Source organism: Anomalospiza imberbis, chromosome 1 (genome assembly GCF_031753505.1).
Source record: "Anomalospiza imberbis isolate Cuckoo-Finch-1a 21T00152 chromosome 1, ASM3175350v1, whole genome shotgun sequence".
Lineage (NCBI taxonomy): Eukaryota > Metazoa > Chordata > Aves > Passeriformes > Viduidae > Anomalospiza > Anomalospiza imberbis.
This window is the reverse complement of record NC_089681.1, coordinates 41150613-41163694: the sequence shown is the minus strand read 5'-3', so window position 1 is coordinate 41163694 and position 13082 is coordinate 41150613. Positions and strand designations below refer to the sequence as shown.

At 37.2% G+C, this 13082-nt stretch overlaps 1 protein-coding gene across 7 annotated transcripts in view; it reads left to right on the top strand.

Annotated features, from left to right (window-relative positions):
• Positions 1 to 13082, top strand: part of SNTG1 (syntrophin gamma 1) — a 317995-nt gene that overhangs the window by 209574 nt on the left and 95339 nt on the right. For all 7 annotated transcript variants that reach the window (XR_010998668.1, XM_068189107.1, XM_068189098.1 and 4 more), the window contains 3 exons: positions 738 to 820; positions 5959 to 6089; positions 11473 to 11602. Coding sequence is in view for 6 of the 7 variants with exons in the window: in XM_068189107.1 (XP_068045208.1) it covers positions 738 to 820; positions 5959 to 6089; positions 11473 to 11602 (344 nt within the window). In the remaining variant the exon portion in view is untranslated. The remainder of the gene's footprint in view (positions 1 to 737; positions 821 to 5958; positions 6090 to 11472; positions 11603 to 13082) is intronic.

The window sequence follows — 13082 nt, the reverse complement described above, 5'->3', positions numbered from 1 at the left end:
GTTTAAAGCAATGAAAAAATGAATATTTGATTTCAATACTTATAGCCTATGATTTTAAGTTATTAGGAATTAAATAATCTAAATCATGAAATAGCATTTTATACAAACATTTGATGCAATATTGTCTTTTTCTTTTGTATTGTCTTTTGCTTATATATTAAATTTAAATTAATCAAGGAAAAAATCAGAACACTGTATTCTTAAATAAAAATGTATCCCAGTACCTTTGTCCCTTTTATGAAAGGCTGTGGTACCACAGACTAGCCTGAGTGATGCACAGGAATGTGCATTTGCATGGATCCTATAATTTCACTTTTGAGGTATAGCACTCTAGTTTCCTACACCATTAGAAGAGCATTTATAACTGTTAACTCCACTGAGAGTAAAAAAAGGGTTATCTGACAAATTCCTTCAAGTAAAAACTGACAGAGAAGGTACACATTTCCCTTTTTACTGTCAAATTTGAAAGAAACATTGTAGGTTTTTTTATTTCCTTACCAAGCAGACATAAACTTTTTTTAATCAAAGGACTGGGAAAGGTATCCTTGAGCCTCCATTTAGCTTACAAAGGCAATCCACTCAAGCCAGAAATCTGATACTGGCTGAATGGAGAAAGTAAATTCATGTTATATATAATACAAGTTATATGGGTTTTGGGAGAATGCATTCATACATATGCAAATTTGAATTATGTCATCACAAAAAAGAATTTTCTTGTGAATTTGTATTTGTATTAGGTGCTCCCAGTGACCAAAGCAGTGGCACATCCTCTCCTCTATGTGACAGTGGTTTGCATCTCAACTACCACCCCAACAACACGGTAAGAACTTGATAGAATTATACAGAAGAATAATTATAGTATAACCATGCTTAGTGGGAGTACTAATAGAGGAAAAAAGAGTAGCCAGAAATTATGGCCAGGAATTAAAATGTGACAAATTATTACAGCTGAGATTGTCCCTGGATGCAAGTGATTACTCTTTACTTGGGCAGTATGGATTTTGCAAAAGTTTTTCCTTCTACATTTTTTTCTCTACATGGGAATTAAAATTCTCTAAAATGAATATATATCTATTTATTAAAAAGTAAGAAAAGTTTTTGATAGCATTTTCCATTACTTATAGTGCATGCATTATCTAAAGCTTTTGGCAAAAGATGATTAGGTGTATGTTTTTGCCTGTTTTTAAGGTGAGAGTGTTTTAATTCTGGTAAGGTGTACTTAAAACCTTATCTGAAGTGGGATAACATGGAGCAGAGTGTGTCTGGGATAAAATGTTACAGGTGTCTGGTCATATATCTACTAAAAGATGCCTTTGAAGTGCAACAAGGGACTTGAAAAATTTTTCTTAGCTAGAAAATGCAACATTTTCTTTATTTTATATAGTTCTAAAGGTTTTTTTTCCTGAGTATTTGGTTTTGTGATAGATGAAAATAGAAAAAGCACAGAATAAATAAGCTAGTATAGATCATAATTTTTAAGAAAATAATTTAAAACCTGAAATGTAAGCCATATTGAGCAGCCATTTCTAGTTTCCATGTTGTTTTATTGTACTTTCATATTTTTCTATTAAATTTTTAAATAGCCCACAGATTTAAATATTAATACCAAAGATTTAAATACAATTATAATTTGGAAAACCCTTCAGAATTATACACATTTTAGGAAGTGGAATTTATAAATAATAACACCAATAAAATTGATATCAAATAACAATAAAAATATATGTCACTTGTGCAGCAACAACAAAAGCAGACTTGTCTCAGGAGTCTATATAGGTATGTATGTATGTAAAAAGGCTATGTCAGTAGATCCTAAGGTGATTTATTCAACTAGCTACTACAGTTCTAATTTTGCTTTTATGATAAAAAACATGCTTTCATATGTGAATTCTTTTTTTGCAGGTGTCAAAACTGATCTAGATGATCTGTAGTTTCCATTTGAGCTAACAATAATTCCCTGAAACCAAGTGCTTTTCTTTCAGTTTAAATAATATAATCTAGTATCACAAGTGTAAAATTCCCTAAATTAAATTTTCAAGTGAAGACCAAAATGTGATTCTGACATGTCCCCTTGTCATGGGAACAGAGGTCTTCATAAAACCAAAACTCTGTATGAATTCCTAAGTTATGTACAACTCTTATGCCACAGCTCTTCGTTTTTCTCAGAATATTCCCTAGGAGGACTTATGACAGCTGGATAAAAATAATCGGTGAGCAACTGGCCCATGGTTGGACACAAAAAGTTATAGTGAACAGAGTGAATTTAGGCTGGTGACTGGTCACTAGTGAGATTCTGCTGTGTCTTAGGCCCAGTGCTCATCAACATTTTGATCAGTGATTTGGGTTCAGGACTCAAAGGGATACTAAATAAGTTTGCAGATGATACAAATATTTGGAGGAAATTTTGACTCCCTCAAAGGCAGAGAGGCTTTGCAGAGACAAATCTGACAAATCTTGAAAAATCTGAGGGCTGAGCAGTCACCAACCATATGAATTTTAACAAGGGCAAGAGCTAGATTCTGCACCTGGGAGGGGCAGCCTCTGGATGTACAGACAGGCTGGGGAATGAGGAGCTGATAAGCAGAGTCACAGAAAGGGACCTGGGGGTCCTAGTCAATGGCAAAGTGAATATGAGTCAGCAGTGCACTGGCAGCCAGAAGGGCCAGCCCTGTCCCGGGGTGCATCAGGCACAGCATGGCCAGCCAGGCAAGGGTGGCCCAGCTCTGCTCTGCACTGCTCTGCTCTGCACTGGGATGATCTCACCTCGAGTGCTGGGGGCAGTGTTGGGCACCATAATATAAAACAGATACAAAGCTCTTAGAGAGCTCCAAAGGAGGTCAGCGAAGATGGTGAAGGGTGTGGAGGAGAAACTGTATGAGAAGAGGCTGAGGTCACTTGGTCTATTCAGCCTGGAGAAGAGGAGACTTGAGGGGAGACCTCATTGCAGTTACGACTTCCTTGTGAGGGGAAGAAGAGAGACAGACACTGATCTCTTCTCTATGGTGACCAGTGACAGGAATGTTGTGGCTGCGAGGTGTAGGTTGGATATTAGAGAAAGGTTCTTTGCTTAGAGGATGGTTGAGCAATGGAACAGTCTCCCCAGGGAAGTGGTCAAAGCATTGGTCTGACAGAGGGCAAGAAGAGTTTGAAAAAACTCTCAGGAACATTGTGAGATTGTTGGGGATGTCCTGTGCGGGGACAAGAGGTGGACTTGAGGATACTTATGGGTCCCGTCCAACTCAGACATTCCATGATTCTGTGATGTACAGCCATAGTCTTGTTTCTTAATTTATAGTCCTGTTAATTCACTTGAAGGAGGCTTTTGACTCAGTCTTGTCTTGGAGTAGACAAGACTTTGGTCTTTTGTCAACAGTTCACATAGTTATGCGGCCTAAAGTTAGGGTTAACATTTTTGTAAGCCATGTTTAGGCCTACTGTTTGTACCTGAACTTTTACAGCATTTCATCTTTTCCCTAAGTTTAATCACAGGTGATGAAAGGTTCCCAGAAGTAGAGAGAAAACATTAAAAATTCAAGATGTAGTCTTCCTAGCCAATAATTTATTTATTTTTATTGAATCTGTGCAATTTCTCACCAGAAATTCAGTGTTTTAAATAAGTGAACTATCTATGAAAGGCTTGCTGCTCAGCTAAGGTATTTATTGGGATATTTTGTTTCATATACATAAAAGATATATGAACATTTATGAAAAAGTAAAGTTCAAAGCTTTATAATTCCATAGATCTTACACAGAATGCACGCTCTAGAAAAATAGAAGGTGTAGTTAATTTTGGCAATATTTATAATATAGAAGATACCAGTAAGAAAAAATATTAAATTTAAGATTAAACATAATGTAAATCAGCAGGTTTAATTTTACTTATATCTTGTTACTTGGGAGAAGAGGCCAACCCCCACCTGGCTACAGCCTCATTTCAGGTGGTTGTGGAGAGTGATAAAGTCTCCCTGAGCCTTCCTTTCTCCAGGCTAAACAACCTCAGCTCCCCCAGCTGCTCCTCACAGGACTTGTGCTCCAGACCCTTTCCCAACTATGTTGCCCTTTTCTGGACACACTGCAGCACCTCAATGTCCTTGTTGGAGCGAGAGGCACAGAACTGAATATGGCACTCAAGGTGTGGCCTCACCAGTGCCAAATCAGTCACTGCCCTGGTCCTACTGGCCTCACTATTTCTGATCAGGATGCCAATGACCTTCTTGGCCACCTGGGCACACACTGGCTCATATTCAGCTGCTGTTGACCAGCACCTCCAGGTCCTTTCTAATTGTGCAGGTTTCCAGCCACTCTGCCTCCAGCCGGTAATGCGGCCTGAGGTTGTTGTGACAAAAGTCCATGACCTGGAACTTTGTCTTGTGAATCTCATACAACTGGCCTCAGTCCATTGATTCAGCCTGTCCAGATCCCCCTGCAGAGCCTTCCTGCCCTCCAGCAGATCAGCAGTCCTACCCAACTTGATGTCAGCTTTGAACTCATGGTGCACTTCATCCTCTCTTCCAGATCATCAATATTAAATATTAAACAGTGCCAGTCCCAACACTGAGCCCTAAACAACACCAGTCATGACTGTCCACCAACTGGATGTATCTCCATTCACCACCACTCTCTGGGCCTCTCCATCCAGCCATGTTTTTACCCAGTGAACTGTGCACCCATTGAAGCCATGACCAGCCAGCTTCTCCAGGAGAATGCTGTGCCAAAGGCTTTACTAAACTCCAGGTTAACAATATCTACAGCCTTTCCCTCATCCACTAGATTGGTGACCTGGTTGTAAATGGAGATCGGGCAGGATGTGCCTTACATAAACCTGTCATTTATGGTTTATTGCATCTAATTTATGTAATTTATTGCTGGACCTGATTCCCTGGTTGTCCTGTACATGGTGTGGGATGGCACTTAGGTTGATCTGTTCCATGACCTGCCACAGGTCTGGCTGACAGGCCTGTAGTTCCCCATATCTTTCTTTCTAGCCTGTCTTGTATGTGGCCTCACATTTGCCAATTTCTTGTCAACTGAGACCTGGCCAGTTAGCCAGGACTGCTGGTAAATGATGGAAAGTGATTAGCTGAGCACCTGTGCCAGCTCCCTCACTATCCTTTGGTGGATCCCATCTGGCCACATAGGCCTGTGTATGCCTAACTGCTGCAGCAGGTCACTGACCATTTCCCCTTGGATTATGGTGGCTTCACTCTGCTCCCTATCCCTGTCTCCCAGCTCAGAGGTTTGCTACCAGGCAAATATCTGGTCGTCTTATTAAAGACTGTGGTAAAAAAGGCATTAAATACCTCAGCCTTTTCCTCATACTTTGTTGCTATGAGAAGGTACTTTGAAGAATCGTGCTCTCTCAGAAAAATTACATCATCATTAACACTATTTTATAAAGCATTTTTTAAAGAACGAGGTGTTGTATTTTGAGAAACAGATGTTGATAATTTAACTTTTTATAAGCATTTCTCATGCAAACCTATATTCTTTAAAAATACCGATCAAATTAGTCTCTAGGTATTTAAATACTCATTCTTTGTAGATATTATCATAAACATGATAAAGTTCAGTTTTCATATAAGCAATGTCTTCTGTAAGTAGGTAAAATTAAAATATTAATCACTTCAGCATGTAGTTTTGACAATTTTGACAATTTTCATCACATGTTAAATTCTGTTCCCAATTACCATGTTTTGAGGTGATATCATTAGAAAAGATATGTATGTAAATGTGTACAGAGCCACAGGAAACAACTGAATTATGGTTGTATTGTGAATAATTTAGAGGTCCTATTCAAAATCTTTCCAGTGCTCACTAGAACTAATGACAAGTGATTTGGAAAAAATGGAACACTTCCAAATTCAATATAAGTCTTTGAAGTTTATCTCATTCTTTCTACATCTGCTGATTACTTGAAATCAAGTTCAAAACTGAGAAGAACCTTTTAATGTTTTTTAGGATACGTTATCATGTTCCTCATGGCCAGCATCGCCAGGACTTAGGTGGGAGAAGAGGTGGTGTGATCTTCGATTAATTCCACTTCTTCATTCAAGATTTTCCCAGTACCTTCCAGGATCAGATTTGTGCAGGTAAAGAAGTTCTGAAGGTTGAAACTTGATTTCTTGGTTGACAGATGCATGACCTAGGGAGTTGCCTTGTTGGAGAAATTGCATTATTAGTTCCATGGAAGCTGACTGAGACATGAAATATAGGAGCTTTCATAAAGGTCTTTCTAGGTCCACCTTGGCTCATGTTCTCCTCTGACATCAGCTGGGAGCTGGTATGTGAGGAGATGATAGGTGATTGTTCTACTTCCATCTGGTGCTCAGCACCTTCTACAGTTTGAGATGAAACATACATCATCATATTTAATAGCTGCTAATGCTCCTGTCCTCAAAAGCTTCTTGCTAAGTAGCTTTGATTTTTGCAATGCATTATGGCATTGAGCTCTGCAATGTGATTATATTTTTTAAATGTATTTCCTTCTGTTTGTGTTAAATACATCATTTGATACTTACATTGGGTGAAATAATCTTGTTTGAGAGCAGCAAGGGCTGACTGCCCCATGGAGAAGATAAGCCAAGAGAGAGGGTGGCAGTGAGGCCAAACAAGGTGTTGTCCATGTAGACAAAGATCCTACCCCACTGCTCCCCATAGAGGAACAGAGAAGTCTTAGGGACAGTCTTCAGAGGAGTCTATCATGGTCAGGTGGGGCTCAGTTTAGGCTGGGAAGTCAGCCTAGAGGTCCAAATCTGTGGGATACATGTCCAGGCACAGGAGTAGCTGCAGCCATACTCAGATGAGGACCATGAGCAAGATAAGCATCTCCCAGTTCTTGTACTTCTTTGTTTTATGTTTATAGCTACAGTAGGGAGGTTTTGTTTTTTTTTTTTTTTCCCCATATAGCTAAGGTTATTTTTTCCCATGTTTTACTTTGCATGTGTTAACATTTAATTGCATTGCAAATTTGTCACAATCACTGGGATAGCTGTCCAAAGCTCATAGTGAGGTTTAACTTTTATTGCATCATTGTGATGAGTTGACCATGGCTGGATTCCAAGTGTCAACCAAGCTTCTCTATCACTCCCCTCCTCAACAGGCTGGAGGGGAGGAAAATAAGGTGGAAATATTCTGGTGAGTCAAGATAAAGGCAGTTTAATAAAGCAAAAGCAAAGGCCATATGTGGAAGCAAAAACCCCAAAATATTTGTTCTCTACTTCCCATCAGCCAGTAATGTTCAGTCACTTCCTGGGAAGTAGGGCTTTGGTACATGTAGTAGTTGCTCTGGAAGACAAGTGTCATAATTAATTAATGCACCCCCCTCTTCTTTTCTCCTAGCTTTCATTGCTGAGCAGATGTCATATGGTATAGAATATCCCTTTGATCATTTTGGGTCAGCTCTCCTATCTATTTCCCCTCCCAAGATTTGGATTCCCCAGCCTGTTGGTGAAGAGGGAATGTTGGGGCAACAGCTCTGATGCTGTGCCAACACTGCTTAGCACTAGCCAAAACATTGTTGTGTAATCAATTTCTTTCTACCTAACAATACTGAGCACAACACTATGAGGGCTGCTGTGGGAAAAATAAAATTCATTTCAGAAAGACCCAATACAGACCTAGAACTTGACATTGTTTAATTTTATATTATCTTAATAAATCAGAATAAATTAGGAGGGAAGACAAAAATATTCTGTTATAATTACTGTTTGCAAAGCAATGAAATAAAAATAAAAGTAGCTGAAAGTACAAAGTCTTACAAGGCAAGTATATAAGATCATATTTGTTAAAAGTTTTAAGCATCTAGCTATTATATGGATTCATTTATCAGCTGTATATATAAGAATGAAGTTCTCATACTGAAATATTTCTGTGAGCTCTAGTATGTAAAGACATTATCTGTAGGAAAGCTGTGTATGGGTACAGAAGAGGTTTCTCCATAATTTCTTCTAATGAATTCCCTAGGAGTGGATTTATGAAACCCCCAGAAAGTGGGGTAAGAGAAGTCTTCTTCAATCTGTTTGGGTTCTTTGTGTAGTTAATATTACTGTTTCTTATTGATACTCAGTAAACATTTGAAAGTTGCACAAAAGCTGTCCGCTGCCTCAGTTGCTTCTTAGGACTGTTGTTTCTTAGCATTACACTGCCTAGGTCTGCCAGCCATTTCTCCTATTCATAGAGCTGAAATTAGTGCAGGTTAGGCAGTAGTTGTAGATCATTGCAGAGCTAAAGCCAGCCTGCAGCTTTTGACAAGTAATAGCAGGATCATATTTTCTTGGCTGCATGAACCTCAGTCTGTTGAGGAACAGTGGCTGGCCCAGGGAGGCAAGGTGGGAACCAAAGTCTACAAAGGTTGGCTTCAGTTCTTGGCTGAACTGAACTGGAGCAGGATCAGGTCACCAGAGAGGCAGGAGGTGTTTTACTAAATTCTGTGAAAGCCTTCAGCTCCATATTTAACAATGAAGCATAAAGCATCCAAAACCATAACAGTCAAATCTGAGATCTATTCTACTGTATACTTCAGATAAGGTACTGAATTGTATAGAACTACTCACATGGAATATTAGCACATAAGTAGCTGTTCATAGACCTAGGGTTTTAAAATTCAGTCTTCTGCATCAAGAGAAAACAAGCTTAACGTTTATCTTATAAAACTTGTACATAAAAAGGAAGTGTCTTAGGTAGTAATGATATACCTGAGATCTGAACTTCTAGAAAATAAAGGTATATTAATATGAAACAAAATACCTGAACTCATACTCAAACCTTGAAAAACTACTCTGATATTTTTCCTTGTCTTCTTCTATTCTGTCTATTATTGAGAAATGAATCTTAAAAAAACCCAAAAATGCAGGATCTGTATGAGAGAGGGTTGTTCTTAAAGCATAGAACCAACACTTTATGTTGCTAGCAAGATAGTTTATGTGACTATTTTAAATTGCTGTAAACATTTTTAAATATTACTCCCTCTCAGAATTTGTTATGAGAGAAAGGTAGATACTTATATAAGAGACTGCTAGAAACATCACTGTAAAAGAAAGGATATTAAAAATAATATAAGGAAGCAACATGAAATGAAAGTTAATTCATTTTCCATAGTTAGTATTTACAAGCCTGTTTTCACTATGTAAAGCCTATTAACTTTTTATAATTCAGAGTTTGATAAGGAAATATGTTGTTCTCACATACAATATTAAACCTCATAGTCGTGTTCTAGCTTTTACAGTGGAGTGGTTGGGACACATAAATTCTGGAGGGTATTCATACAGAGTTCTAGAAGACATTCAGGTTAATCTTGCAAAGCTTATTATTTGCAAATATAGCTTTTGTGTTCCAGAAGGCCCAGAACCTGAAACATGTAGTTGAATAGGTGTTTATTCATTCTCAATTTTTTTTGTGTATTATAAAGTGATTAGTCTACCATTTGTTCAATTTAGTACAAAACAACTATTTAATGCATTATGTTTTCAGGTTTGCATGGTATTATGGACTTGGGCTGGTAGATTATTCAAGAAAATACTAATCCAATAATATGAGGCTATCTACTGCCAAGACACATTCCTAAGTAATTTTTTAGGTGACCATGTATCATACTATTGATATTTGAGTAATTTGGAGTTGATACTTGGGTAATAACATTATGGATGAATGATTTTGTACTTGCACAGATCAAATTCCTAGGAAAAGTAGGAACAATCTGATGCCTCAAATGCACCAGATTCATTGTGTTTGTAGTCCAAGGGAAATATGTGCATGAGGATTGAATCTGGGTTTTTTGTATTTGTGTTATTGTTACACATTAATAGATCTTTTAGATCCCTGCTTTGATTTATGATATACTGTGTAGAAACAAGGCAAGTCCTGAAATTAGTGTTCTTTTTCATAAAAGAGATAATCAACAATTTTGAGCCCATGCTATGGTCTTCATGTAAGGATTTAGAAATTTATTCTGGAAAGTTTTGCTATTTATATTTATAGCCATCTGAAATAAAAGATAGAATAAATAAATGCTAACAACACTACCTGAATATTCTTTTAATAAATCTTCCTCAAAACTTTACTAGAATTATTGTGAAAATGAGTCTCTGAAAGAAGTCTTTCTTGGTTGGTATTTTTGTGAATTTAAAGAAAAATACTACCTCTAGAAAAGACAACTAAATGCTGGATTTAAATAAACCAAAGAACCCTGAAAGATCATGTTAATATAAGCCTCATTATCCTGCAAAAGCTGGTTCTCATGCTAGAACACTCAAAGTAAAGGCATGGCTCTAGTTCATTTCTATTGCTCCTCCTGACTGAAGAAACAGTCTGTTCATGGATGGAATGAAGACAAATATTAGCCTTACATTGTGTACAACTAGTATAAAATTTTAAGACGTAAAAGACACCAAACAAACAGCTTTTAAAAATTGATATCTGTCTTCAGATGCCAGAAGCTGTCATTAGTGACACTCAGTGTTACCCTGGAGATAACAGGCACTTTGCTTAAGCCATTCTCAAATGTGAGAATCTGAATGATGTACTTAATCCTAACTATGAATTGATCATTAACAGTTGGGTTTGTAGCATAATGTCAGCAGTGGAACTTGGTATTCTCTGTATGTTCAGTAATCTCCTACTCTGGGATATGGATTATTATTGAGGGTTTTTGGTTTTGAAGACAGAGACTTGTGAACCTTACAAAAGCTTTTAGCAAATAAAGCAATTTACTGAAGAAATTAGGTCTCTTATTGCTTTAGCATCTGAAAAATTTTCTCTTGTTCTATAATTGCTCAGTGCCTGGAAGTGGAAAATCAGTATATAATGCATGACAGATTTTTCTATATGTTCCCGGATTGGTGCTGAGGGTAGAGGCAGAGGTAGGAGTGTATTTTAGTAATGATCAGAAGTGCAATTGGAAAAATCATTAAGGCTACTTGATCAATTTTGACTTCTCCAAGTTTTAAATCAGTAGTTTAGAAGAGAAAGAGAATTCTATAAGCATGAGCAGCCAACAAGGGGCCTCCAGACAGTAATCCAAATGTGTTTAGACACTGTATTAAAAAAATAAAACAAAGGTGTTGAGAAAAAGATACTGGTATTCACTGAATTTCCCAAATTACTGCCTATGGTTTGCAATGCTCTTTCCTTCTCTGTAGCCTGCTGTATTAAAGTATTAAGTCTTAGATATGAATTAGCTCTATCACTTGTTCAGCTTCTGAGGTAGTACAGCCTGATGGTTAAGGTTTTGTGGAGCTGGTCTATGGAATTTTTTTATAGCCTTATGGAAGCTTAATATTGTCTGAGTTGACCTTTTAGCGTGGTTGTTTTAATATGTCAGGTATTTATAAAGCAGGAAAAGCAGCATTTTATCACTGTTCACTGTCTGACCTTCATTGTAGTTGAAAGAAAAGCATTTTTACAAGTATTGTTAAGATGATATGCTAGAAAAGATAAAATTTTCTTCTGACCTGATCTGTTATGATATGTCTATAGGCAAAATGCATTCCAAGTAATTGCTGTGGATGGGGTTTGCAGTGGAATCATTCAGTGTCTCTCTGCTGAAGACTGTATTGACTGGCTACAAGCAATAGCAAGTAACATTTCCAACCTCACAAAGCACAATGTAAGTATGGATCCAAGTAAGCCAGAAGGTTTCCCAATCATATTTGATTATAACTGTCATAAAAGCCTAATGGGTTCACACACAGAATTATCTGCATATAAACAATGCTTGAGGCTGTCTGAGAGAAGTCAGCTCAAGTTTGTTGTCAAATCAGGCTCTGTGAGAAACCATTGAATGGGAAAATATTCTTCCCTACAGTCATATAATTCACTTTGTTGCTATCAGTTATTCGCTTCGTAGGAACACCAATTAAGATTAGAAGCAAAGACCAGAAATACAAGAGGAGGAAGCCAGGTGTGATGCAGCAGCTCATAGAAAATACAAAAATTCTGTGCTTTCTTCATAGTACATCTCTACAGAAGCTGGTATAACCAGATCTGAATTAGATTTTAGGTCTGTCTAGGTATCGTTTGTCACAATGGGAAAGGCAAGATGCTTCTGTGGTGTAGATATAGATATTCATTATCGGCAACGATTAAATGCATTTGTGCTTCATGCACTGCATTCTTACCTTTTGAGCATGTGGGATAGATACCACTTTTTGTTGAAGCAGGAATAAAAGTTACGTAAAAGTTTTTCAAATAATAAGTTCAATTAAGAGGTCTTCTGGACCTGCCTGAGATGTATTTCTATTTAAAATGAACATGTGTTTCTCCCTGTATAGAAATCCATATAATACCTTCCGTGGTTTTCCTAAAAAACTGAGAACACATGGGGAACTCCACTATTTTGAATTGAGTTATAACAAGGAAGCCCTTGAGGATTTAATTTATATTTCCTTAAATCTGCTTTAGCTCCCCAAATCTGTCTCTGAATTTGCTTTTGTTTAAAATATAGGGAACACATTGAAAGAAGCTGTATTTTTTTGAGATTGATAATCAAGATGCTAAACTGTGTTCCATCTGGCAGCAATATGTAAAAGTCATTGTATTATAAAAACATGACAGACATGAATTCATCTGCCATCTGCAAGCTTCCCTGCAGTACCAGTGAACTTTATGGCTATTTATTCATACTTAAAATTCTGTTGCTATGTAGAACCTTTCTTGTCTCACTAGGCATCCTGACAATTGAGGCTTCTGGGTTTTTTTTTTCTCTTGCCATCTTTATTTCAGTCTACTAAAAGTTCTTGCTACTTAAATCAGTGGATTTATTTGCTTGTAACAGTAGGCAGAGGCACCAAAATTTTACAGGTGTTTTGAAACACTTCAGTTCTGATGAGACTATAATTATAGTTACTTAGCATATCTTGAATTTTGGCAATGCAGTGTTGTTACATGAAATTTTTTCTGAGTACAGTTTATAATTCTACACTGGTCTCCATAAAATACAGAAGGAAATTATCTAATGTTTTATGAGAGGTAAATAGCCTAAATTATACAGCTGTTATACCAGCCTTTGTACTTACCTTTTCCCAAAGATATCCTGTAAAGTAACCAGGAGAGTTAGGGCTTATGATAATTATCCATGGGTCTATTTT